The sequence below is a fragment of the Osmia lignaria genome, chromosome 10 (assembly GCF_051020975.1).
Source record: "Osmia lignaria lignaria isolate PbOS001 chromosome 10, iyOsmLign1, whole genome shotgun sequence".
Lineage (NCBI taxonomy): Eukaryota > Metazoa > Arthropoda > Insecta > Hymenoptera > Megachilidae > Osmia > Osmia lignaria.
The window spans coordinates 5,867,091-5,893,905 of record NC_135041.1 but is presented as its reverse complement, the minus strand read 5'-3'; the positions used below and the strand labels follow the sequence as shown (position 1 = coordinate 5,893,905).

The following is a 26,815-nucleotide window of genomic DNA, read 5'->3' as shown; positions in this document are numbered from 1 at the left end:
GTTCAGGTGTAAATGCAGGAAATTGAAGAAGAAACCTAGAGAAACTCGTTACCGTGTAGAAACGAGTTTCAGTTTACGAAAACGCGATATAATTGTGAGACGAGTATTTTCGTATTACCGATATACAGGTAAAAATCCTAGAAGAGAGCGAGAAAAAGATTTTACGATTTCCATGGCGGAGTAGGTAGTCCGTTTCGTAGAAAAGAAATCTTTGCGGCGCGCGAAGTAATTCCGCTATTACGACTGGACGATTTCGCAAGTGCAAATGAGAAAAGTTTTCGTGAGGAAATTTTTCGCTCCCGACGTGGTAAATATATATGCGACACGCGACAATATTAAGATTATACGTTGGCCTGCTTCTCGGGGTGTTTACCCTGTCTCCCCGGCAAAGTAAGAAAAACGTCACTGTATAGGTGAGAAAGAGCGCGGTGAGCCAGAAGTGTGCTTAAGAAACGATACATCATGGCAAGAATTAAAATGGCACGTTAAAATTTGTAAATTACGAAAAAGAAATTTTTAATTAGTCTAGAACAAAAATAGCAAAAGACTGCTGTTAGAAAAATATACGTGAGTTAAAACGAACAATTTTAACAACGATTTGCCTGATTGAAGAGACACCGTGGAGAGATCTTGCGCGACGTTCAATCAATGCGTGCGAAAGCTCGGAAGGGAACAGAGAGAAAAGGGGTAGGTGGTAAAGAGTTAGGGAGAAAAAATGGGACGCGAAGGAAAAATAAAGTGGAGGAGTAGAAAGGAGTGGTTGTAGGAGGGATAGCTAAACTAGTGTAGGTAAGTGCAGCAGTTACAGATTAAGCGCAACTAAACATCCCTTAAACAACTTGCCCATAAATTCAACGGGAAGATTAAGACGCTCTCAGCTGCCCTACCCTCTTCTAAATACTCTCCGTATGCCCTCGTCTGCAGTGACAGAGAAACGTTAGAAATTCGCGGCTTTCCATCTCTTTCCATCTTCTGATTTCCTCTATTCCTTGCACCACCCCCTTTGCTCTGTCTCTTTTTATCTATTACCCGTTTCGCTCGAGACCGAACGTGCACCCTTATCTGTTCCCAGCCTCGTTCCGTCTCTGTTTGTTCCTGTCACTGACAGTATAACTCACAGCCTTGCTCCCTCTATCTCTAGCTACTTAGAAGAAGTAGCCTAGCTGGCTGTAACTAACGACGCCTGATTATTGCGGCCGCAAGATAAATTCGCTTAATTTCACCCTCAGGCCTAGTTATGTCCCGTACGTATAGTCTCGGTTCACATAGTCGGAAGTTAAGGTAAACCCAGTATGTTCAAGGAACGTACGAAGACGAAACATTTCTAGAGCGAAGCATGTTACGTACCATCGACGTCTCCATGGTTCTCCCCTTAATGAAATGGTGGGCTATTTGGTCGCTTAAATCTACGAAGGATAGGATAGCCGGGCGAGAAATACAAGCAACAGCTATCTCGGTGGAAACGAAGAAATACGCTGGAAGAAAATCGAACGAGTCCGCACCCTCTACACGGATATTTATTTCACGGGAAAACTTTAAGAACACCTGATGGAGTTTTATGAAACTGTGTTTCATAAAAGGGAACTTCCCTCGATGTACCATTTCTTTGAAAGTTTTTTTATTAATACCCAGCATTGCGAAAACGTCTGCTTACGAGTGTAAAGGATATTACATCGCGATATTGCCAATTATTATTCTCGTCGCGTTTCCTTCAAACGGAATACGACCAACTTACAGGAAACATACATATATATTTTTTTCTGATCGAATCTTCCTTATCGCTACCATTCGAACCGGGCTGTCCAATTATGCCGCTTTAAATACACGATTCCATTCGGCAAATGGAGCATCAATATTCCTCTAGTCGATTTTCAATTATTTCGTTTCTTTCGAACTGTTTCGGTACAAATAGAGTTTGCTCTCGAATTCAATAAAGAAGTCTCAGGATACGAAAGACCGGAAGAGCGATCGATGGGCGGGCATCTTTTCACCCGTCCAGCTTGCATCGATTTTCCTTCGAAACGCGTTAAAGGTATTCGAATATACTTTCCACGACGATGAGTAGCCAGCCAAAGTGACGGGCTATTGAAAGCTGTGCTTCGTGAAATATGCTAAAGTACTTCAAACCGGATCAATGAAGATAAACTCTTCGCGACGTTTAATTAAAATCTTGCGAGAAATCTCACGAGTAAGATCATTTCTGTTTCGATTTTTCTTTTTTCCTGATCGTACAAAAAAGAGCGGAGAATCGTTAACGAAATCCATCCACCTTGCCAGGAATCGCATTACACGGTGGCAGTGCGATTAGCTGACGGAAGAAGCGGGCGATAATCGAAGGATCGATCGCAAAGAGAATTCGAGAATGACGCCAGCAAACGTGCGCGCGACTTCGAGTGCCAATAACCTGTCAACGAAACAAGCGTCTTCGTTTCCTGTTTTCGACACGGTTCCGCTTCGAAACGGCGCGTCACGTTTACATCGGTTAACCCATCGTAACCGATCAAATATTTGCTACCGCTACTGCCAATATTTTACAGCGTCAATCATAAATTAATGATCACAGATCAAACAAGATTATTTACCAACGAAGATGAAGGCTAACGGACGAATTGGGTCAAGAATGTTAATTGCTATCGCGATCTCGAAGCGCGAAACGCCAACGCGTTTGAATCGCTTAGCGCGGCTTCAATGGGATGCATTGAAGAACATCGAGAGGTATGTGCAATGGCTGATGCTCTAAGTGCAGTTGCATCCATCGTGGAAGTATTACCCTGTGATTTGTCGTCCTCCTTTTGCGTCTCGTCCTTTTTGTCACCCTCCTTCTATCATCATAATTTTCACCCCTTCCACGACAGCGGTAAAGTTCAATATAAAATGCGAATATTTCGAGCTGACAAAGAAGTAAACAGAGCAGCCTCGAGTGGCAACGTACTAAAACACCGTCTTGACACAGAGAAACGAAACGAACTTACAACGATCGTCGACCATTATCTCGAATCCATCGAACTCTAAAAAGTTTGTTCTTAAACCGCTCGCGGTTCGTTTCAATGTGAAAAACTTGGTCGGCGTAAAAAAAAGAAGTCGATCGATTTTTCACACTGCAACTCGTGTTCCTCTTTCTCGGTTGGAAACAATACTTTCTCCGCGTTAAGTGTGCAGCTTCCTCGAGCAAGTGGTAACGAGCAAGAACAGTTTTTCCTTTTCAGCTAAGAAAATATTACACGCCTCGTGGTCGAGCGATTGGAACCCGATTTCTTTTCGAAAGAAATTATTTTGAATACGTGTGTAAAAGATGGTACCTATGGAATACCCATTACTTTTCTTTATCGTCTGTACGTTTTCTCCGCCAAAGCACGAACGTTTTGTTCGTTTATGCCGCAAGATATTCTGAATACACAGGCTGATCCAAGGATTTCACGGAGCGGATCAAGGTGTAGTATAATGCAAGGGTTTCTTCGTTGGTACACTAAATTTTCGATAAACTTACGCAAAGGGCGTAATCGCTTTTCGATTCCCCTCGAAGAATCCCAATGAATAACGAATTTCGTTTTGTTCGCTCTTTAGCTACGAATTCGAAATCTTCTAAATTTAACGTTCTAGACTAATGGAATATTTATTTAAGCTAAATTGAGATCTGCATATAAATGTACATTATCATACATGTATGAATTTGCAGGAAATGCAAATGTGGATTCATTATACCCAACGAGGTTACTTGATACTGATTGTGAATGGAAATGAATTTTAATTCATTAACTAGAGTCTGATGCATGTTTAGTGATTTAATATTGATTGGTTCACAATTATTGATACAACTTTCAGTTTGAATAGGTAACTCGAAATAGTAGATAAGTGTGAAGAAATAGAATTTTGTAGTATCCTCTTGTCGTTTAATCGCGAACGGAAACATTCTATCATCGAGGGATGATGAACAAAGTTAAAACGAAAGCTAGTACTTGAGAGGAAAGTTTAATTTAATTTCCACAGTTTACTTCTCTCGAAACAGTTCAATTTCACATCCTCCTAGTTTTCCTTCCAAACTCCCATATGTTCTATACATACCTACATACCACTCCGAGCGATAAATCTACCAAAAGCTTCGACACATTTTCTTGAACATCGTGTATCGCCGCAGGTGTACTACATCCGAGCTTGACCATTCATAAAACTTTCACCAAAGTATCAATTTCAAAGGAAATATCGCACGAGTTAATCAAAAGGAACTTCGTTTCGTGAATATTTACCCTGTCTTTGGAAGCATAAAAGATTTCTTAATTCATCGAACACCCTCCTCGGTGGCTTCCTAAATTAAACTTTCCGAGAAAGCAAAAACTTTTAGTACATCTCTAAACAAAGAAAGGCTCGGAAAGTGGATAACGTTGGTCACGAACGCGCCACCTCGGGGATAAATCTCTTTTACGTCAAAACGGAACAACGAGTTTTCCCTGGTGGCGCGAGGCAATCCCCAAAAGCGATAAGAAGCGGAACACAATAACACCGTCGAACCCTTCCCACGTCGTTAAGAAACGTCAGACCTCGAACAAAGTTCGAGGACGTGGTTTAACCTGGCACGACAAAAGGGGAGAGGCCAGCCTCCGAGTTACATTCAATATTTTCTTCGGCGTCGTTATAATAACCGTCTAGTTAGCCGCCTTCTCGAGCTGAGAACAATACCGTAGGCTGCAGTTTATGCACCGCCAACACTTTTATTCGCCGACGAACCCCGAGCACGACACCTCCAAGAGTTTGTATCGACTTCGTTGCCTCCAACAAGGTTCATTGTATTACGAGAAACCGAGACGCGATCTTAAGAAAAGGCTTGAAAAGAACGGTCCGAATCGCGAACGATCTTTCCCTGCTCCACTTATCTTAAATTATGTATCTGAGCTGTTGATCGAGGAAACGTGATACATCGCGATAAATTCGCTTAAAGAATTCGATGATGGATGGTAGAATTAGAATTATCTAGTTATTTATAGCGAAATAGACTAAATATCCGTTAAAAGTGGAGCAAATTCACTGATAGATCACAAGAAGTCTAAAGGAAAGCAATACTCGGTCAACTCGATCAAATAATCTTAACGAATCTAGATAAAAACATAGGGACAGGTTGATACAAGAATCAGCTGGTTGAAAAGTGACCCAAGGATTGACAATTAGGGTCGATCTGTTTTTGCAGATAGCTCTCGGAATGAAAAGGAAGAGGAAAAGCAAAAGAGAGAGAGAGAGAGAGAGATAGGAGGGAAAGAAAACTTCGGGGCGGGTTGATTTAAGCCCTGCAGGTGGGTGGTTGAAATCTTTGATAAGGCACGGCTAGCGTGAACGCTGATTGGTCGCCCCAGGCCTCGCGTCACCGTTCAAACAATGCGCTCCGTGCTAACAATGCAATCCCGACCGAGATAAAGACATATAGAGGCAGGCAACCTATATCTGCGGGCCCGACAACATCGTCGTTTCTGTGATCTTCTTACATCCCGGTTACTCGCGGCTCTGTCTTCAAAGGCTCGTGTAACCGTGTCGCGAAACAGGGCCAAACCTGGCACGCCTCGCTCCAAACTACGTTATCGCATCGATTTCTCCGCAAACTGCCGTCCACTTTTTTACCCAATCCTATATCGTATCGTTCGAGTTAACCGGCACCACTACAATTCCCTTATTGTGCCATTCGTTCCCTCGTTCAGGGCAAATATCACGATAGATATGGTCAAAGTTTGGCATCATTTTATGCGATCAAATACTCTATCTTCTAGAGGAAATTCATTTTCAACCGCGAACCGTGAATGGAAATTCCTAAAGAGGGATTTACATTGATTACCCGGAAACCGCAAAGGTAATCTCGTACCTAACTAGGTTCCGCGTGAAATAGAATTCCTCCGGTTAATATCTCAAAGCGCGTGAACGAGGCTTTGTAGCGGTTGTTTCTTAATAAAGTAATATCGTTGGTCAACAGCTCTAAAACTCGTCATTCCTTTTTCATCGGTCGTATCAAACGCGAACCGGTCGATCGATTTGTTTCGATTTATTCACCGATATTGCCGGTGGCGACAGGGGATTAAACCGTGTGACGGTGCGCAACAGCCATCAGTTAATGGGGAAATAATAGAAATGCAAGTGCTAGTTCTAGTCTCATTATTATCGAATAGCCGTGAGCGACGGTAATGCACGCTTAACTCTCGGTATCTCGTCATCTCTCGTCTTTAACGTCACGTCCAACAGTCGCTTCGTCAACGAACGTTCGGCAAATTGGTGATGTAATTACGAGAGGCTGCTTGGTCAACAGGCTTACCTGGCCCGTTGGAATTGCTCGTAATGACCGATCGGACGTATCTGCGCGTCTATCGTGAATTCGCCAACTTCGATGTACATGCGTCATCGCGTGTATACGTACATTATGGGTATGTATAAACGTTGAGAGAAACAAGAGGACGTTGGCGAACGGATACGTGTATTTCGATGAATACATCCGGAATGGCGATGCGACCGACAGATTGCACAGAAGCGTTCGAACCGAAAGCAGCAACGACATCCAAGGGGAAAGGCAACGAGAAAAAAAAAAGATGGGAATGAAACCGGATGGAGATGAGTTTGAATTTGACTCGTGCCTCGTTAATTTTTCGCCCCGTGTCACTGCATTGTTTGGCCCGTGAAAAAAAGAGAGTGTTTATTGCCCGCAGCTCGAGACGGAAGCTAACGAGTCGCCTGTACGTATGTATTTTTTCGCTCGCCTGTGCAGGAGACCGTGCACTCTGCACCAACCACCCACACAATCGCAGACTACTCGAGCATTCTCGTTTTAATGATTCTGATCTAACAAGGCCGTCTAAGTTGCACCGCTCGACGGACGTTCGATGTTCTCGTATCGTTGTCCGTGTTCGAACAGAGAAAAATAAAGAGAAAGAAAGAAAAGCTCTTATCTCTTCCTGTTCTATCATAGGGGTTTCGGTTAGATAGCCGATTGAATTTCAAGCTTCACATTAACCCTTTGACTGCTATGGACGCACATATGCGTCCGATGAAAGCTACCGACGCAGACTAGGGACGCGTACCTGCGTCCATAGATTATTTCCTATATACTAGTCACAATTAACTAAAAGTTATCAACGCATATTACTAATTACACACCACATGTTATCACATTCTAATGATATGACAAAACGCTGAAAAAAAAAAACAAATGAAAAAATGAACTGAGAAATGAAATGGAATAGAAAGAAAAGTAATAAGTGTTATTGACTTGATTCTTATTTTGTACATACAGAACGTTCAAGCCTAGAATCCTCAGCAGTCAAAGGGTTAATACGCCACAAGTGCTATTTTGCGGTGGTTATACGTCATCGAATCGTACGAAACTTCGTACGTTTGGAAATTGACCAACTGGCACGCAACGACTCAATCGCGAATGTTCATATCGAAAACAAACGAAATAAACAATTAATCGCGAAAGGTTTCACCGTAACGCATTAATTATGAGACCGCGTTGGCTGCTCGATAAGCTTCAAACATGTTCTGTTAACATTGCTCCGATATATTTACACTTCCGCCCTCGCAAAGGATCAAACGATCACGCTCGAACGTGTTCATACGCGTATAGTCAAATAAGCGAACTCACTTTGATTCGGGGATCATTGTGTGTCGCACACGTAGCACACCCTTCGGAGGGGTGCAGCGCCCAACCAACAAACGAGCCATTGCATATGCAAGAGCACGAAATTCCTGTATGGAGCGTTTCAACGATTCGTTGGAAATGATCAGGGTGAAACAGGTAGTGGCGACCATCGAGAAAATTATTCTGCCTGGTATCGGATCACGGAACAACCTGCAGGAGGAAATTCAGGAAGGAAAAAAAGGCGTTCGTTTGTTCTGGGTCAAGCCTGAATATTTGAATTGTAGATCGAACTTCTTCGTGACTCTTCGACAAGAACAAAAACGATAAGAGATAGGAAAGAGAGACGTATAATTTTCCCTTCCCCTTGTAATCGTGACCCAATATCAATTGGCTATCAAGAAGATTAAATTAGACGTTAGACAAAGACTCCTGGCGAGAATGAAATATTTCGTTGCAACGAATTGCAAATAGAAATGTTTAAAATTCGAACTTTAATTTAAGCTGGCTAAGTTATCGACAAGAATTAACTTTACTTTCCTCTACTAGAGCGGAAGCTCGTAACCATCTGAAAATCACTTTGCTACCGTAACGACGTTATCGCTAATTGCCGCCTTGCATTCGAAATGTCAACGTCCTTCCGCACGGTTTTGTCCAAGTGGACGCAAGAAGGAGAAAAGAAGTCGAAAGTTCGTTAGCGACTCGAAACAACCATTCTTGCATCTAAATTGAATGCGAACGAGTTCGAAGGTAACGAGAAACTTTCAACGCTTGTGCAATGGCCGCAGACGCGTCGCCTTTACCAGGTCGTTTTAATTATGCTTTTACCAGAATGGTACAACCCTTTCGCACGAGCGTGTTAAGCGAAAAGGAAAACGAATTAACGAATGAAGAGCTGTGATCGAAAATTCCATTACACGATTCCTGCGTATCATAGGGATATTATCAGCGTCTGATAACGTGGACGTTGCTTTCGTTTCTGATCGAACGATTCTACCGCGTAATTGAGATTTTAAATGTCCCGGCGAAACGTATCGGTTGCATGCTCGCTTTCAATTAAAACCCACGAGTAATATTTTTTTAACAACTGGCGAAAGAAATAAAATTATAGCACCAAAGACGAATGGTCATGCAATGAATCAAAGAAAAGAGTTTTATAATCGGACTCACCGTTATTAATCGCAGCAAAAGCGACGGCGCTGAGCAGCCATGCAGCCACGCTGACGGCGGACATCTTCGTTTCCCTCGTTGCAATTTTCACCTCACATAATATGTGTCTCTAGGACGAATTCGGACGAGTCGGGACGAGCTGGAACATAAAGAAGATAATTCTCAATTTTTCGAAGAATTTTCACAGTTAACAAAACGATCATTTCCGATCTGTCGCATCATCCCCTTATCCTTCGCGCCTCCGTAAAACGATCCCGCAAAGCTGCTCATCCGTCAGAACGGAGATAGCGTTGGTTTAAGAATGGATCTACGCGGTAGATGTGCCTCTTATACCGCTAACCTTCAACGAAATGGTGGATCGTAGCCGGGGCTGATGTCCTCGTGCATCCCCCCGAGTCCTACTGTTTCACCCCCGTGCTCGTCACGCGGTACATTTATTTAAATCACACGCGACTCTCTGCTTGAAAACGCGCGCTAACAGAGAGATCTCTTTGACGCGAACAACGTACAGGGAGCAGTAGACGGGAGGACAAAGAGTTAGAAATAGCATCAGAGACAGAGTACAATGGGAAAGGAAAGTAAAGGGAAAATGTTAGGCAAAAGAAAATAGAAACATAGAATTAGAAAGAAAAAAAAAGAGGGAAGTAACGGTGGCAGTGGTAGAAATAAGAGGAGAGAAATAGAAACTAAGAGGGAAGTAGAAAAAAATGGAGAAAGAGTTACAGGGAGGAGCGAAGGAGAGAGGAAAGCTATCACTCTATCCGTCTCGACTACTTTCGCAACCTGCACACAACTCAACCAACCCTTCAGACGCACGTTTCCCGCTAGTTCTCGGCTCCTTTCATCCGGCTTCGCTTTTACTTTATGCACCGGTTGTGCATGGACTTTATATATACCCGACGTGCACCGTGTGCCACGAAAACCCGAAATTCCGCTTCACCACTACACGAGAACGTCACCGACCCATCCTTTCGCCTCTTACTTTACTCGGAACTTGGACGAATCGTTCGCGCAATTGATCAACTTTTTACGATTGGGACAATGATTTTTGATCATCGGTCAGCTCTGCGTTCAAATTTCTCGCATACGTTTCTGTTCTGAAAATGTCAGCTGACCGGTTCAAAGGATAAGAATTCTATTCGCGATTAAAACAATTCAACCCCCAAGGTGCTTTCAGCATATTACAACGGCCTGTTATTCGCGACGAAAATACGTTTGTTTACCTTCCCCGAACAAAGACTCCGGACTATTTGCGTGTTTCAAAGTCGAATTGAAATACAAAGAGTGAACGAAAGAAGTTTCTTCCTCAAACGTACACAAGAAACTCGTGGACGAAAGAAAAGGAATGGACGCAGTTAATACAAGGATGCTTAACTCGGTTTTAGAGTACAAATAAAACTCGCACGACTCGCAAAAAGTAAAGTTTCATTCGCGTTTTTTACGATAATGATATCACCCATAAGTTAAACAAGATACACCAAGCATGAAATAACATTGCTGAAAATAATGCCCTATTTTCACCGCGAGATATGAAACCCTTTTTCTCTTTCTACCAAATGAGATGTTCTGGACCATATAAACAAAAAAATTGGCTGAACACCCTTTCCAGTTGTACATTTCAAAATTCAGCACGAATTTGGATCATTAATTGAATACGGAAATATAGAAAATCCGAAACGAACGGGAATGTTTTATATCATAATAGTAGTCCGTTCAAAACTTTGCACAGCGTATTGTTAACTCGTTCAACTATTGATAAAATACCAGCAACAATAGGTCTACCTCATAATTAGCATGTTGAATAAGAGCTTTATTATTTAATACGCGTTTGATATGATTTACAACATGTGGTCATTTTGTCAGATAAGTTTCAAACACCAGTTAAATCAAATAACGTAATGAAATATAACCAGTGACCATTTCAATGGGTAAAACACGAGGGACGATCGCGAAGCGTGAACCAGGACCGAAAGAAAATTCCACTGTCTGCTTTATTACGAGTCCATAGCGTTTACAACTTTTTTACGGTGGTACACGTTTCCATAATTTACAAGGTAAAGTTAAATTACCCTAGCGTAGCGAGCAAACAGCCAGTATAATCTAGAATCCGCCACGTTTCTAGCAAAGAACGACCGCGATATTCGTAATTAGTGCGCGGTAATTTCGTCTGTTTTTTTTCTGCTCGCTCCGTGAAATTAAACGACGAATTTCGGTTTTTTAACCGTTGTTCCGGATAATAACTAACGCAATTCGTTGCTACAGTAATCGACAGTTCGCGAGTTAATCTCTCAGACAAACTTTTTTTTCCGTATACATTCACGCAACGAATTTCCCTCGCAACGATTCCACCAAAGTGCAGCGGTAAAACAAGCTGTTTCAATTTTATTAAACAAACGATACCGCAATTGCAGCCACGAAATTGCGTGGCAACGAATTTCTGCCGTGCGTTCATTTCGCATTTATTGCTAATCCTCTCGAATTAGCAATTTGTCATTCCTCTCCGTTGCGCGAATAAAAACATCCTCCCTCCCCCTCTTCCTCTCATACGACAATTATTGCATGCATTATTTAACTTGATACAACTGAATCGAGCAAATACATATAACGTTAATTGTATCAAACGAAAGTAGGGATCAAAGTGAAATTCATTTTAAATAGGTTATAAGATAATATAGTTTGATAGAGAAATCCAATATCTGACTAAATCTAAACTAGTCGAAAGTAACCTTTACCACCCCTACCCACAGTGTTTTGAATCACGAAGTTAAGCCATTGGCAAATATTGCCCGCCATTTTGTTGTTATATTCGGCCAAGAACAGAAGCCACGATCTCCCTTCCAATCGTGATAACCTCGTAACACTTAACCTTAAACGGTGTAGCTGAGTGAATCGTGATCGGGTCAATATTCAAGTGTTCAGAGTTATTCGAATAAAAAATTCATATTCAGAATTATTTACACGCGTAGTTTGTTCTTCCGTTTCATTTCGAAATTGAAATATCGAGCGCGAGAGAGAAATCTTGAAGAAACCCGATCAAGTCTGACGCATCGGTCGCTATCGAAGCGAAAAGAAATTGGCAATGAATGTTCCCCCATTGATTCTCTGGCATCGAGCCTCGTAGAAAAGAAAAATGCGATAGTTCGTCTTACCTATTGCCGTTGCTACGCCGCTTTCATTCCTTCGCCGTGGATGCTACGACGACCGATAAGCTGCTCACTTTTTCTCCCACTTTTCCTATCGTCTCTATCTCCCTCTGGAACTGGCGTCCTTCTTTCGCACGCAACGACACAATTTGTCACTCGCGAGAAAACGTTTAACAAAAATCTGATCGAGCTTCCTCTTTAACCTGTCACACACGCGATTTCAACGCCACGAGATACACTGAAACGGCGTCGCTATTTGCTTCGATACTGAACGATTACTTCGAGATCGATATATCGAATCATTCCAACGACTAGCAACACTTCTTCCCGGCTATTCTACTGTCGCGTAAAATCCACCGTTCTTCCAGATTCTCGCTCACTCGCCACGGTAACTGTCCGTGTCGTGGCTAATTAATTTCAAACACAAGCGTGATAATAGGAATCCCAGAGGGGTGTTTTAATTAAAACTGAAAACTGAATGTCGCTCACACGATGCACTTGACCTTCCCCGCGGGAGATTTAATTGAAACCCTCTTGATAGCGAACCACGACCGTTGCACGTACCCACGTCGATTAATCGAACACTCGTGTATCGCATGTTCGACGTTCTTTCCTGAACATTTCAGCCACCCACGTTTTACGATCTATTGCTGGCTAATCGATTGTAGCGCGCTTCGATTCTCGATCGCGCGTCAAACGTAATGGCGGAGGGTACGCGCGCGGTGCCGCCCGTTTATTAGTGATGTGAGTCGTTCAACTTTCAAATCTTTTCTTGTAAAGTTTTTGTTACTATAAACTGTTTAAGATGTGTCTTCTAACAAGTGCTATCCAAGGAACCATCGAAAAAAGCACTGGATTATTCGCGAGAGAAATCACAAATCGTTCTCATGCACTGTGGAGCAACGTTCTATAAGCCGCGTCACTTGATTCACTTTAAATCACCACCGATCGCGACGTTAATGCTAACGAATGTTGTTCGAATTACCGATAGTCCATTATCCGTGACAAACACTCGCGTACGAGATTTAAAAAATTCCTGTCATCAAATTCGAAACAACTAAACGTTCGTCCACACCGATCACGTGATTAACGTCATTTCGCGGCGAAGATTTGCAACGGTAACGTCGATCCGTCGCGGACCAATAACTGTTTTCACTTCGAATTACTGTACTGATAAGAAGCTGCGCGCGTGTATACGTATGCGTACGCGTACGTGACAGATACAAGGTGAGATCCGACCGCGTCGAGGTACGAAAGCGAACTGACGTCCTGAGGGTCGCAGCGCCCCTGCGACGGTCGTCCGGCGAACCGTTTCACCGCAGGAGGTCCCCCCTCCCCACTCTCTTCCCGGCGCTTCAACGCTCCACTACACCTGAAGCTCCAAGTCGCAACGGGGATGTCGTAGTTACATGTCAATTTCTAAATCCTGTTTATTTACAATTGTGAATTCCATGGATTGAAACGACGACAACCGTGCGGAGATGAAATCAATTGGACTGCTGCATGGTAAGTAATGTTAATTATTAACAATATTTCTGATTTGCATGTATTTTGTGTTTTATTATTTATAGCGTTAGTTTGCACAATAGAATGGCATCCGATGTTTGGTATTAACGATATCATTTGTTATTTACGATTCACGTTATTCACCTAATCCTTGATAAACAACAATTATAAATTATAGTACTTTATTTGGTAATAATTTAAAACATAAGTAGATCAGGATGATTTATTGATCCTGGATTTAAATAATTGAAAGGGCTATCATAAATTCGTTATTCAGAATGGTATTTGTGACGATTAAAGGTTAGGAAAGCTGATTTAAGGAAGACAATTTATACGATCCTTTAATCGATGCGCTTTAAATCATTCTCTTGACGGAATAAGGCTCGGCTTGCAAATTTTCGTGTACGCCCATCTACATATAACGTAGTCACGTTATTCGAGGGAGAGCAGACCTTGTGCGATCTAATTTCGTTTTAAATTAGAATTGTTAACCCAAAAATCAACGTAACTCGATAATTTGCAGAGGTTAGGTTTCATCATGAAAATTATGTATTCTTGTTAGAAATTCATTAGTGTAACGGAGAATAATGAATTATAATACCTTTTAATATTTTCAACACTTGTGTCGTGGTCTAATTTCCAATTAAGACGTTATTAATATCGAGGCCAAAGGAAAACGGCGGTTGTTTATCGTGGATTATATTACAATTTATGTTGCGAATCTATTCGCGTATAGAAACTCTGCTCGTAAGCGGTTGAATTTCTGATATCTTTATTTTATGCGTGTTTTCGGGTTAAATTAATCCAAGCTTTCCAATAAACATGCAAAATTTTCAGGAAACAAATGAATGTTCTATCGACCATTAATCATAAAGTGAGCTTAAGCTATAATTGTTGGGAACACAGTATTGTTCAATATTGAACTTGACGATACGATCTCGACATTGAATGTTTGATGGCGCCGTTAGGAATCACCCCGTATTATGCTTCATCCCGGCAATTGTTTCGATAAAAGTTTTCGGTGAAGGGGGAAAAAAAAGTTGGTCGATGAGCATGTTTACTTAACAAGCGAGAAATTCATGGACACGAACGGTTGACTACCTTACACTTGGGAGGGTTGAAAGGTGGGAGTTACAGAGGGTAGCTCGTTTCACACAGCAGCGCTTCGCTTAATTACTAGTTACTAGTAGCAGGAGTTAGGAACGTTTAGCTCACAGTTCACGCTATCCCACAAAAGCTTATACCGTTACGATGAACTATTCCCATTGCTAGCTTAGATTCAACAGCGAGACTTCACCGCACCGAGATTCCTATTACTTCGAAATCATATCATCTGACGGAACCACCTTCCAGTTAATTCTCGAGCGTTGTAACCGTCTTACTTTACGACACAACTGTCCGCATTACCAACTTTCGGCAACTACATATTTAACAAGATACGCCGACGTTACACCGTTATCACGTGTAAAGTTTGCCTGGTTCTAAATTTCCTCCTTCTAACGCTCTACGAAGATTTTTTCAAATATTTTCTATCCCGTACGTGTACGAAGTGAAAATGTTAGTGTACTCGAAATGGTGATACAAGAGTCAAGACGACAGGGAAAAAAGCGATTGTTGCAGAAGCCGGGATAAAGAGAGAATTTTCCTACTCGCAGAATGCGACCTCGATTTACCAAACGCTGCAACATTCGGGTTCGCTTGGTGCTTTACTACGTTCGAACGAGCATGCCACTGTGCACATTACACGTGAGATATCGATCTCGTTCGAGGTCCCCTGTTGTTCGTAAATCCAAAGAGCAGGACGAATCGCTTTATCAATATTGCATACGTCGATAAGTATCTTAAAGGGGAAAACTGATCAATGAAACGAAGACTAGGATATAGAACCGCGTATCTACTGTAAATACAATTTTCACTACTTCAGCAAGATTCGAATCAGATTTTTATCTTCTTCTTCTCAAACACCGTGTTAATAATGGAAAAAGAAGAAATTATGAAATATGAAAGTTATAAAACAACCTGATGGTAGTCGGACTTGGAACAGTAAAAAATAACTCTCCGCGATGTTGTTTCGCTTCGAAGACGGAAATGACTGGTCCCAGAGGATGTCGCGAGCTAAGTAAAAATGAGGCATCCCAGAAGTAACAGCGGCAATTTAGTCAGAGTACATCCCTTGTCGCCTTTGGCGAGGCATCCGAACCCCGTGCAACTATACCAGTGGACACACCATCCTGCTTCGTTTGTATCCACACGCGTATAGTTACACTAGGCTTTGCGCCGCCTACGCGTGCATGTAGATAGTAGAGAACGAGGATACCACGTACACTGGAGCAGTTAGAGCTGGTTGGCATCCGTTAGCCGTGGACCATACACACCTAGATTGGATCGGACATTGCACGCCGTCAGCTCAGTTTCTGAACAAGGAAACTGCGTCCACAGCCAGTGTGCTCTCCAATAGGATACGTACTGACCCGGCCACCCGTTCGGGCTATCGAGTTGTAATGTACAGTACGAAAGGCAATCTAGATTTCTCACTGACAAGATCACGCTGGAATTTCTGTCAATTTCGACGCTCGCTAGCGATCGGCTACCGATTAACCGTCCTACCAATGATATACGAACATTTTCAATTTGTCTACAATGAGGAAACGATTTCGCTTGGATGTTTAAGGACTGCATATTCATAATTGGACGGTGAAATTATTTGGTCACGAAATAGGAAATCTTATCATCGAGTCGTTTAGACGACCAACGTATAGCTGGATTTTCACTGAAAAACTTTGGTATTTACTTGACACCGAGCAATCTCGGGCGGCGCACGAACCTGTCAAAGTTTTTAGCCCATCAAAGTCCTCCGAAGACAGTTCCGTGCATTTACTTAGCCCTTCGGCGACCCGAGGGAAAATCGATTTCTTCTTGCTGTCGTTCCCCGTTAATGGGTCGCGTAATTTAACTGTAACCGAACACGAATCCCCCGATGAAGTACAGAACTGGGTATTTCGTTCGGTAATCTGCTGCAAGTTGTACGAGTGATTGTCAGCTCGAGCTGCGGGGACGAGTTGTGTCATGAAGGGAAGATTTGCTGCTCCTGTGTATGTAGGTACATCGGTTTGTCTATCGCACGTAAACGATGCTGTACGCTTTAAAGGATAACAAGACCGTCAACTAGCTCCTTCATTTGCATTTATTTTTGCTCGAGAAACTATTTAAATATTTGCTGTCGTGAACCGACAGTTATTTTAGCTGGAAATTTTGGATTTATTAAAAATATCTTCGAATTATTCAGCTTGAATCATGGAGCTTATAAAGTTACGTTTTCTTATTAATCTGGTTATGTTTAATTAATCGTGTTGAAATTGAAGTTTAAGCGTTTTAGCTTATGCAACATTTGCGGGAAAACTTTTTGTGTGTTGAAAATATATTTCACGGTGTATTAACCTTTCAGGATCGCAAAAGGAATCGCTTTTTAATGAATAACAGAAAGATAGCCGCAAACGCGACGTCTCATTAGTTTCCGCCAATTTCTGAAAGAAATGCACTCCGAAAGAAGCTTTAAATCGTCCGGTAATTCGCTCGCGTTTCATTCCCCCGGCATCGTTTCAACGAAGCTTCTAATGAAAGCATCAACCGGGCCAAGAATAAACGATTTCGTCTCCTTTTCACGTCTACAGCTATCTCTAATGCCGAACTGAATTCACGAGAGTCGTTTAACCGAAAGAAGTAGCGTAGGAATTACGTGGAAAAGACGAGGTACATAACGCGGATCGACGCTCGACCTCAAGATCCGGCTACGTGGATTTCAATTTCTCTCGAGGAGAAGCGTGAAAGCACCGTCTCTAAGCAAAAGAAAAGCAAACGAGTTGATTCGTAGACGACCACGACTAGTTGCTTCCCATTCCATTATCTTTCACCTTCGATTTCCGTTCAATTACCAAAAGTGCGCGTACCGTACCGTTTGTTTCTCGTTTTTCACGACCAAGAAATCAATGGGTCCTTATCGTTTCCGGCGATCGTTACGGAAATCATCTTACCACAAATTGCCAAATAAGAATACAAATGTGCCGAATTAGGAAGAAAAAGAAAATCTCTTAGAATTGTTCGGATTGAACTGTTCGTTGCGCTCGAGTGATCATCTACGATGTCATTGCTACGATTGATTCTTCCGTTTCTCCCCGAAATCTTGGTTTACCAAACTTTTTGAAATGATTCTAGAATCCGTAAACGTTTCCTCTGAAGTTCTACCCATTGTTAGTTTTCCAACGCGCAAACAATTTTCGTAAGTTTTCACCGTGGTAATCGTAAAGTTTAGATTTTTCTTTCCCGGTGGCTAGGTAAATAACGTGATTCATGATATTGGAGTTGTTACGATATTTCTGTTCTTTTTCAAACTCTCGTGAAAAGCTGGAGATCGTCGTACACGAAAATGCGGGCTTCTATTTCGAATGTACACCTTACAACGAAATTTTTCATGAGAATAATGTAATCGTTTGATCGTTTCGGTGTCGTTCACCGCAATCCTTGAAAATCGACCAAACCCGACTGTTGGTGGACGTTAATTCGGCAAATCAGATTCAAAATTAGCAAGCAGGCAATGGGCTGTCGGTGACGTATGACGCGATAAATTTCCTCCCATGTAGATCCCGCACTCACATATACGACCAGGTAGATGGTGTAACGTGGATTTCGTCGACGACGGAACCGCGTTGACTGCTTGTCATCCGCTGCCACGGCAATTGTCAGCTTACGCGGAACAAACAGGTATTCCCGTGTAGAAGGGGCCGCAACACGGTTAACTCTAATAAACACGTCGTAAACCGGCATATTATACACGGTATAACGAGCCAAGACACCCCACAGCAACGTTGTATCGCTATGAAATTAGGGAATATTCTCTTTGCGAACGCGGTGAAATTTTTTTGTCAAAAAAATACCATGTTTTCCAAAGGGATTAAGGATAATACCCGGTGAACGAGCACGAACCAACCGGATAGTTTTCGCGCACATTTTACTTGTTAGCTCGATCGGCCGTTCAACAATCAAATTCCTTATCGTTAATTTCGCCGGCAAGGAATTTAACGCGTTCCCTCGTCCGCGATGTACTACCGCCCCTAATGAAATTCAACGTTGCGTTCACGCTCGATAAAGTTCAGCAACCCCGTTGAATCTATGGTGAACGATCCAGCAACCTAAATCTCACCGCCACGTTGCTTCACCGTTAAACGATTCTTTTGGAATTCAATTTCCACCTCATCGACGTATCCGCAGATTTTGGTTTCGATGTTCCATCGCGATACAAAGAACGTAATTTGTACATTAACGCATCGATTGCTCGTACGCTCGAATCTAATTAAAAACGATCAATTTCATGATGCCTGGGAACGATAGAGCGGGGATACACAAATTTTTTTACTCGTTAATTGCCACGTTTCGATAGAGACGAATATAAATTCTCGTTATACGTTGATTGTAACGCGGCTGGATCTCCCAATGATTGCGATTACATGCCCAGAATCATTTCATTTCAGTACGTGTATGCGTGTATGAATCAATGTTGAGTTGATAGCATTGGAGGATATTCGATTTTCCACGGAAGTTGTAATGGCGACAGGTACAGATAGCTGTAGGAAATTGTTGTGTATTGAGAATTTGATTTAGTTGATCCACGCTCGATGATACTGCGAGAGGCGTTTCCCCTGTGTATACAGTGACAAGATCTACAGGAATCCATTATTTAAAATACTTGAGCTAAACAGTCCATCAAGTGTCTGCGAGTGAATAAAATCGTCATTACGTCGGCTCGTGCCACCTTGCTATCCAGACACTTGCGATCTAGCCAAGCGAGCAATAATCATTAGACATTAGCGAGAGTATAGCGCTCGCGCAAAATGGCTTGAATAGGAAAGGTAGAGGAAGAGAGAAATGGAAGGGGACTGGCAGAGATACGAGAGTTTAAATAACTCGGTACCGGGGTAGATAAGGAAGCCGACTGCCAAACCGAACCGACGAAGTTGCACGGTTCGAAGTTGGTGTGCTCGTAAGCACTATTGTTTCGCTTATTGCGTCGATTGCTTTGGATTTCGACATAAGCGCGCGCGCACACACCCTTGCGTTTCTCTGCCACCGGATTCGTTCCCTCTATCCGGTCCTCACAACTTCCTCCCGCCAAACTCCAAGCTCTTTCTCCAGAGGTTTTCCTGAAATGGAAGGAGATCAGAGTGGAAACTGCATTTAACGCGGCGTTCCTTCTGTTGTGGCTGTTTCCCCACTGATTTAGAGGAAAACTTGCCCTCTGTTACGTCGGAAGACCCCGACCAAGAAGAGATTACGTAGGTCTAACTGGATAGAGATTAATAAATCAAAGGGATTAAATGAGCCAGCAGTATTTCCATGTGTGTACCGTTGAGTTCCGGAAAACAGAATCGTCGCAATTTTGTAACACAATTAATTCCCGGCAGAATCTCGTGAAAAATTGGAACACGCGTATAATTTGCGGTAAAACTTTTCAGCCCTTGTACGGTTTGAAGGAAAGTAGAAGAACTTGTTCATAATAACAAGGTCGACTCTAACGACGAATACAATAGTTTCGCATTCTGAAGCGGCGAACTCGGTGGAAACAATAACATCTCGGCTTGGAAAAACTGTCGGTGGATTAACGTGGACGTTGGTAGAAAATGATCTCGTAGCATGGCAACGCTTAATTAACGGCAGATACTTGACGGTGTCACGGTGGCTGCAAATTTATCGAACGTTAACGATCGAACGTCCGATACATCGTGGGATGCACCGCAAAGCTGCATTGCACAGGACCGCAGTGACGTTGCAACCAGCTGGGCGCGGCGGCGGCTCGGCTCGTTTGTACTCGTGATTTTCCAGAAACACAAATCCCTGATTTCTATTCGTAAACGCGCGTCTATGCGAGCGTACGCGTGTACACCATTGTGCGACGAAAATGTGCTTAGATGTACGGCTTCGTCGTTGTCGAGCGTTTCACAAACACAAAAGGAACGTGCTTTGTAGCAGTGACGTAAAATGATGCATGGTTTCGTATCGGTAATTACCTGGTCGTGTTGAAGCCAGAGGTAATGACGAAGAGGAAAATTACGCAGTAATTGCACGGCTCGTTTGTCTCCGAATTTTCATGGAAAAAAGCACGGTAAATCACGTTCGAACGATAAAAAAAAAAGTGAAAGGAAGAATAATCGATGCGTTGAATGACGCATCTTTTCATCGTACGAACAGTTTTTAAAAATAATATTTTCACGGTTCATCCACGCGATTATGCGCAAAGATGTACTTTTGTTAATTGGTATTCGATCGGACATCGATGGTACAGAAAAGTCGATTAAAAGCAGGCATGAATATTTTATTTCCACTCGAAATCTAAGATAAACATCCTTTAATCATCCTTCTTTTATCTTATCGTGTGTAAGAAAGGAGCTAGAGGACAAGCAATATTTAGAATAAAAATCAATTTGGCGGATACAATGGGCACTTTGTGCTCGAGGTAACAAAAGAACTGAGAAAGCTCGCTGCGACAGACAGTTGAAAGTGATGCCGAAAGTTGGACCAACAGGGTCAGAAAACAGTCGTTAAAGCAAAGAAGCTGTTCTTACACTAGCAACGGAAGAACCTGGGAAGGAGAAAAAGGTTAAAGAAAGGAAGGAGAGTCGTCAGCTTCACCCTTTGCTTTCCTTCCCCGACAGTCGACCTATCTTCTGCTCGCACCCGAGGCGAGATGACAAATCGCAACTATTTCGCGAGGGTTGAAAATTTTTCTTGCTCATCTGGATGATTTCAACACCGCGATGAACCTGAAGCAGTTGTAAACATTCATAGTCGCCTCGTAGAAAGTTTGCCACAAAAAATTAAGCGACCCAACTTTGAAATTGCGAATGAAATTAATATTAAAACACGATTTCTTCATAATTGAAACGTACCGAGATTTTATCGTTTGTCTACAATTATTTGTTCCGAATTGAGCGCGCTGTGTTTTAAACTGAATTGGATCAACGAACTGACGAGTTAAAGTCTCGTAATCGTAACCGCAAGCGAATCGCAGCGTGTAATCGCTTTTACGTTAAATAAAATCGCAACCGACAGACTGTGCTGTGAAATCATTCAGTTAGAATCGTGGTTGTTTAACACGCGTAAAGTTGCTTGTGCAAAATCTATCGAAAAAACGGAATACCGACGCTCTGCCCTGTCGACGTTCAACATAAAGGGGATTCGTTAAAATGATAATTACTTGCCGCAGAAATTTTAATTATTAACGATAATTTGAAACGATATTTGCAATATTCTAGTTAATTTATGTCATGCTGCAGGTAGTACGCTCGAAGTACAGTATAATTAACTGTTCAAATAGCATTGTCGTTAAAGATAGTGTAAATAAAACAAATTCAAAGAAAATATTAATTGCCCGTTGATAAACATGAATGTCATTCGGCAAGCTGCAACAACACGTACAAAGAACTTGCAATGTAATTTATCAAAGAACTCATTTAATAACTCGTCCTTTTTTACCTTATACAAAAGCGTTCCGTATTCCGTTTGATAAAACACAGCATCATCATTTATGATAACCCAGTTTTACCATTTTCTTTTTTTTTTAAACGTGGAGGAAGCAGCTCGCACCCCTGGAAGAGTTGGTATTCAATAAACAAAGACAATAAGGGCGGATCTGGTCCACGAAGTAATAATACCCGGTCGTAACGTATGCGCCAGCGAATTCTTTCCTTTCTCTTCGTTCTCTCTCTGGTTTTTAATTTATCTTTGAAAGTACAAAGAGAGGAGAGGTCGAAAATAAAAACCGATTGGCCAACAGAGGGTTCGGAAGGCGGCGACAGTTTGTGGTATCATTAATTTCCAGAAACGATCCAGGTCGATCTATTGGATCACAATCAGAGGCTTATCGCGTTATCCATTTCCGGTATCCTCTGTCGCTCCCCCGTGGCGCGATGTTCTATCGGTAACAGGGTGCTTTTGTGTTTCCACGGGCTGGTGCTAGTTGGAATTTCGCGTGTAAATCCGGCTAGCACGCAGGTTCCAATCGTTGCACCCATTCCCGCACTGATACAATGGACAATTTGTCAACGAGCCTAACCGATGCCAGAGAATCGGTCTGTCGGTCTTCGCGGTCGCTATCCTAATGATTTAAGCACACCCGTTCCTCTAACTGAATTAATGAGCGTCATGCAAATCGATGATATCTCGTGCCTCGTTCACGGCTAATCGTCACGGATGTTACATTAATCGGGGGGATCGATTAATTACTTGGATGCACGATCTTACGTCTAGGAGATTATGCTTTCACGTTTTCGATCGACTGGAAATATGAATACGTAGAATTAAAATACAAATTCAAAGAACGATTGAACGAGAGCTTTACCGGTTGGAAAATATGTATACAATGCTGTTATTCAACTTTCGTTGAAGGATTTTTCGTGGAATCCGTATAATGAACGAAATTCATTTGAAATAGCAACATTAAATACCATCGTCTGTTGAGTGTGATCAATGAAAGTTAAATATGCAATCGACCTGTTTACCTCCTCCTACCCTTTACCCTCGTCACAATTACGCGACGTATGCCGTTGGTTAGCTGAAAACGTGTTTTCGCTGGGGAAAAAAGCGTCGGAATTGAGTTCGCTTCGCTACAACGACGATGAAAAATTAAGTAGAACGAGCGAGAATGAAAATCATGGGGACAGGGTAACGCGATGAAGCTATTTTCCTTCCATGGAACTCGTTATCGTCCAGCTGACGTCAACAACAAAAGAAGATGAATCTTGGAACACCTACGGAAGATGGAGGACGTTTTTTAATCAGAAGGCTCGAATCAGCAGGAGGAGAAGAGAATCACGGGACGAATTAATCGGCTCGAATCAACATAGGTCGCAATTACTAGAAAGCAAAGGGTGCGTCTGGACTGAATCCGAAGTTCTCTTAATGAAATCATAGTGATAAATATACGTTGCATAATGAAAACGATTACACGAAGTATTGTAACTGAAGGATCAGCATTTCCTGCGCAAGGAAATGGAATGGAGAAAGCAATTTGGCATAGCCGCGAACAGTCGTGGATAGAGGTCCTTTATCTTGATACGTCAAACGTCCTCACGTTGGAGATGTGGGTCTGATAGATAGCCTCCTCGACCAATCCACTAACCGAACCAAGATGAAACGTATTTCCCTTTCTAAACCACGTGTTAAAGGTGGATAAAGGTGATTCACGATGAAACCGATATCCTCGTGTAACCCTCGTGACCATCGTACCATCGTGACGGTACACGTATAGAAGGAATAATAGAGTACAAAAATTGTTCAACACTTGCAACTTATCGTTCGTCGAACAGAAACGTCGTCCACCGGCGTAAAAATATCGATTCCGTGTGATAACCTGACTGGTCAGTTTCGCGCGCGGTTTTCGTCGAGAACTCGTTGAACGGAAGCACGATATCGGGGGTGTATCGCGGCTGTTATCTAAATAACGTAATCGACAGGCTGGGAAACTATTTCGATACGGCGACAGCTACGTACGTATCCAGCCTGGTATCGGTATTTCATGATGTATATCGCGGCGACATTCGCGGGAGCGCAGTTACCCAAAATGCTTGTACGCAATCGAAACAATGGCCCAATTGCGATCGCCAACCCCCACTCGGCGAAGCCTACAATTTCCATTTAACACGGTTGTCTGTAAGCTTCAATGTAATTCGCCGGTAGCGCGTGATTAGGTTTCGGCTGTAACAGCGTTTCCAACCGGATTTCCACCTCCTCCCATGCGTTCGTTAATATCTCTCCATTTTCAATAATTACGCTCCGGTCGAGAATTCATTTTTTTAACAATAGTTAAAATGTTTCATGGTTGCCTTTATTCGTTGTATGAAAATTGTTCCCTGAAAATACGCGTCATCCTGCTCTTTGCTTGTTTGATCGAATGAAACAATTGAAAAGGTTGCCGATCGATTTTCAGAAATCAAAACACATTGGACGTTAAAACGAACAGCGAATCGAATAAAATGGCAAAGAGATTTGATCCGTTCTGTACACACAAGGAGATAAAACGTTTATTGATAACGATACTGCCGGAAAATTCGATTATCGAAGCATGCGGTAATCGTTGAATGGGCTATAACATGTATTGAACAAGGCAAATCTATTGAAAGCTAGACCTGTTTATTATATAAAAAGTTATTTATTAACGAAACTCGTTCGAAATGCAAAATATAAGGCGCGCGTATAATTAACGCGCCGTTGCGTTGACGGGGTATTTAACGTTTGAATAGCGCCGAAGCAAAGTTTGAAACGAGAGGAAAACGCTGGATATTTCGGTAGCCCGACTGATGCCATTCATTATACTATCTTCCGTGTTCGAGATGTGTCATACCGACGAGCCGGAGAAACTTTCCGGACTGACTCGTTAATTAATACGTTTAGATATTCATGCCAGAAGATATCGACGAAGTTTGTGGAAGTTGCGGCTTACAACGGGACGTTTCGCGACAGAATTGCACGTTAAAGTGGGCAAAAGCTAACATCGCGATGGCAGACACAATTGGCTCGTTGCCTGATAATTTTCAAGATCGTCGCGACGAAAAATTACGTTACAAGAGGATTAGAAATTTTTTGAAATAAAAGATTTCAATTTCATGGCGAAACACGGTATCTGTAAACGATAAAAGCAACGTGACGAGCAAGTTTTCTGAACGATTCAACGAAGCCACGATTCTGAACGCCTGCCGCAAATTAGCAAGATCCTCAAACGGCAATTTTCCTCGCTGTTTTTCCTCGCGTTCCCCTTCAGGCAACGTATTTCTCCGGACACGTTTCGAATCGGTGGCATTCAACGAGCGCGGAAAATTCTCGGGAACGAAAGCCACCGAGCGATACAATTTACATTTTCTGACTGGCGTCGCGCAAATTGAAGCTATTTGTTTAAATCGTCAAAAATAAGCGTGATTCGAATGCGATAACCGAAGCTGGCTCGGAATAGAAAGCCTAAAGGGTGTTGGTCGACGCGTCCTCAGAGGGTTGGATCCATCCGTTTGAGTATGCCATCGAGCTTTTCCAGAGGGGATGGTCGGGAAGGGGGTGAAAAAGAGTTTGAAATGGAGCGAGCGGTGACTGAAGCAGAGCTCAGCTGTCGAGCGCAGCCCGTCCGTGGAGAATCGTACACCGTACGGTACAGTCGTCGTTAAAAGTTGAAACCGTACATATCCTTTCTCCGAGCACTAATTATACTCGTGAAACTTTCATTACTGTCACACCGGGACCGGACGAAATTTTACGTTTACGAACGACCGACTAAAATTCCAACCGTTCAACAATGAGTTGTCCATAACTTTACTCGACCGCGACGTTACATTCACTGGAAGTATGAATTTTAAACTGACTCTCGATGGAAAATTCTCTTGTCGTCAAATTCATATACCATTCGTGACGTTCAATTTTGATCACGAATGTACGATCGTGTTCCTGCAGGATATTCAGAAGGACCCTGCTTCGCCCCGATATAACGTACCAATGCCGTTAACGTCTATGTTCCTTGCAACCAGTTTCAACGTTGTCCTGATTGTTTCGCGCGACGTTATCTCGCTCGGATAATTTGTTCGGACGATTCGTAGGTTGTTCTACGAAACCCTCGTTATATATCCACGGTAAATGTTCGAAACGAATGCTGCAGCCCTCCCCTTTCTTGTTCGTACACGTATTCCATGCTTCGAGTAACAACGATTTATGCGAACTACGTTCAAGGCGTGTCCTTTGGTAATTGTTAACGATACGGTTGCTCTCTTAATGTCTGAATAACTATTTTTTTTGAAACACTCTTCGTGACTAAATTTTCATTTTATACAATCCGTTCCACCCTTTTCGATCCCCTTCGCGTCTTCTTCTCTCCGCTCAGTCAGTTCTCCCCGATCTGTCTGGCTAGGTAATTCCTCGCACGCAAAGTGCTCTCGTAGTAGGGTCGGTTTTCATTTGGCGGACCAAGCACGCACGCTTCGTTCACATTGTTTTCCCGCTCGGTGTGCGCAACGCTCTTTTGTGTAATTCTCTGTCCCCCGCCCCGCTGCCTTTCTCGCGTTGCATTCATCCCCTAGCTGGCACGCATCTCCTCAACCTACAACCCCAACGACTGTGTGCACCGGCGTAATCAGTCCTTCATCAACGCCGTCGTAACCAGGCCGACCGATCAAAGAGCATTCCCTTCCGACAATAGCTGCACCTTGCAAAAATACGCGTATCACAGACCGAGCCACTGTCTTCGACGCTCTTTCTTTCTTTTCTTCCGGATTCACGAATTATTCTTATTACACGCGGTTCTTCTTGCCACTGCGACTTGACGCCCCGTAAGCTCTTTGAGATGATCCAAAGAAATGAAACAAGGGGA

At 42.6% G+C, this 26,815-nt stretch overlaps 2 protein-coding genes across 5 annotated transcripts in view; one reads left to right on the top strand and one right to left on the bottom strand.

The window, feature by feature from the left end:
• Positions 1-13,170, bottom strand: part of LOC117611668 (zwei Ig domain protein zig-8) — a 213,035-nt gene extending 199,865 nt beyond the window's left edge. For 2 of the 4 annotated variants that reach the window (XM_034339716.2, XM_034339717.2), the window contains exons 1-2: positions 11,923-13,170; positions 8,774-8,912 (exon numbers count right to left, since the gene is read on the bottom strand). In XM_034339716.2, coding sequence (XP_034195607.1) covers positions 8,774-8,837 — 64 coding nt within the window. In that variant the 5' untranslated portion in view covers positions 8,838-8,912; positions 11,923-13,170. The remainder of the gene's footprint in view (positions 1-8,773; positions 8,913-11,922) is intronic. The other 2 variants (XM_034339714.2, XM_034339715.2) reach the window with 1 other exon arrangement.
• Positions 13,171-13,278: 108 nt separating this feature from the next.
• The window catches only part of LOC117611662 (uncharacterized), a 38,614-nt gene continuing 25,077 nt past the window's right edge, over positions 13,279-26,815 (top strand). The window contains exon 1 of the mRNA XM_034339702.2: positions 13,279-13,422. Within this exon, the coding sequence (XP_034195593.2) occupies positions 13,398-13,422 (25 nt within the window). The 5' untranslated portion in view covers positions 13,279-13,397. The remainder of the gene's footprint in view (positions 13,423-26,815) is intronic.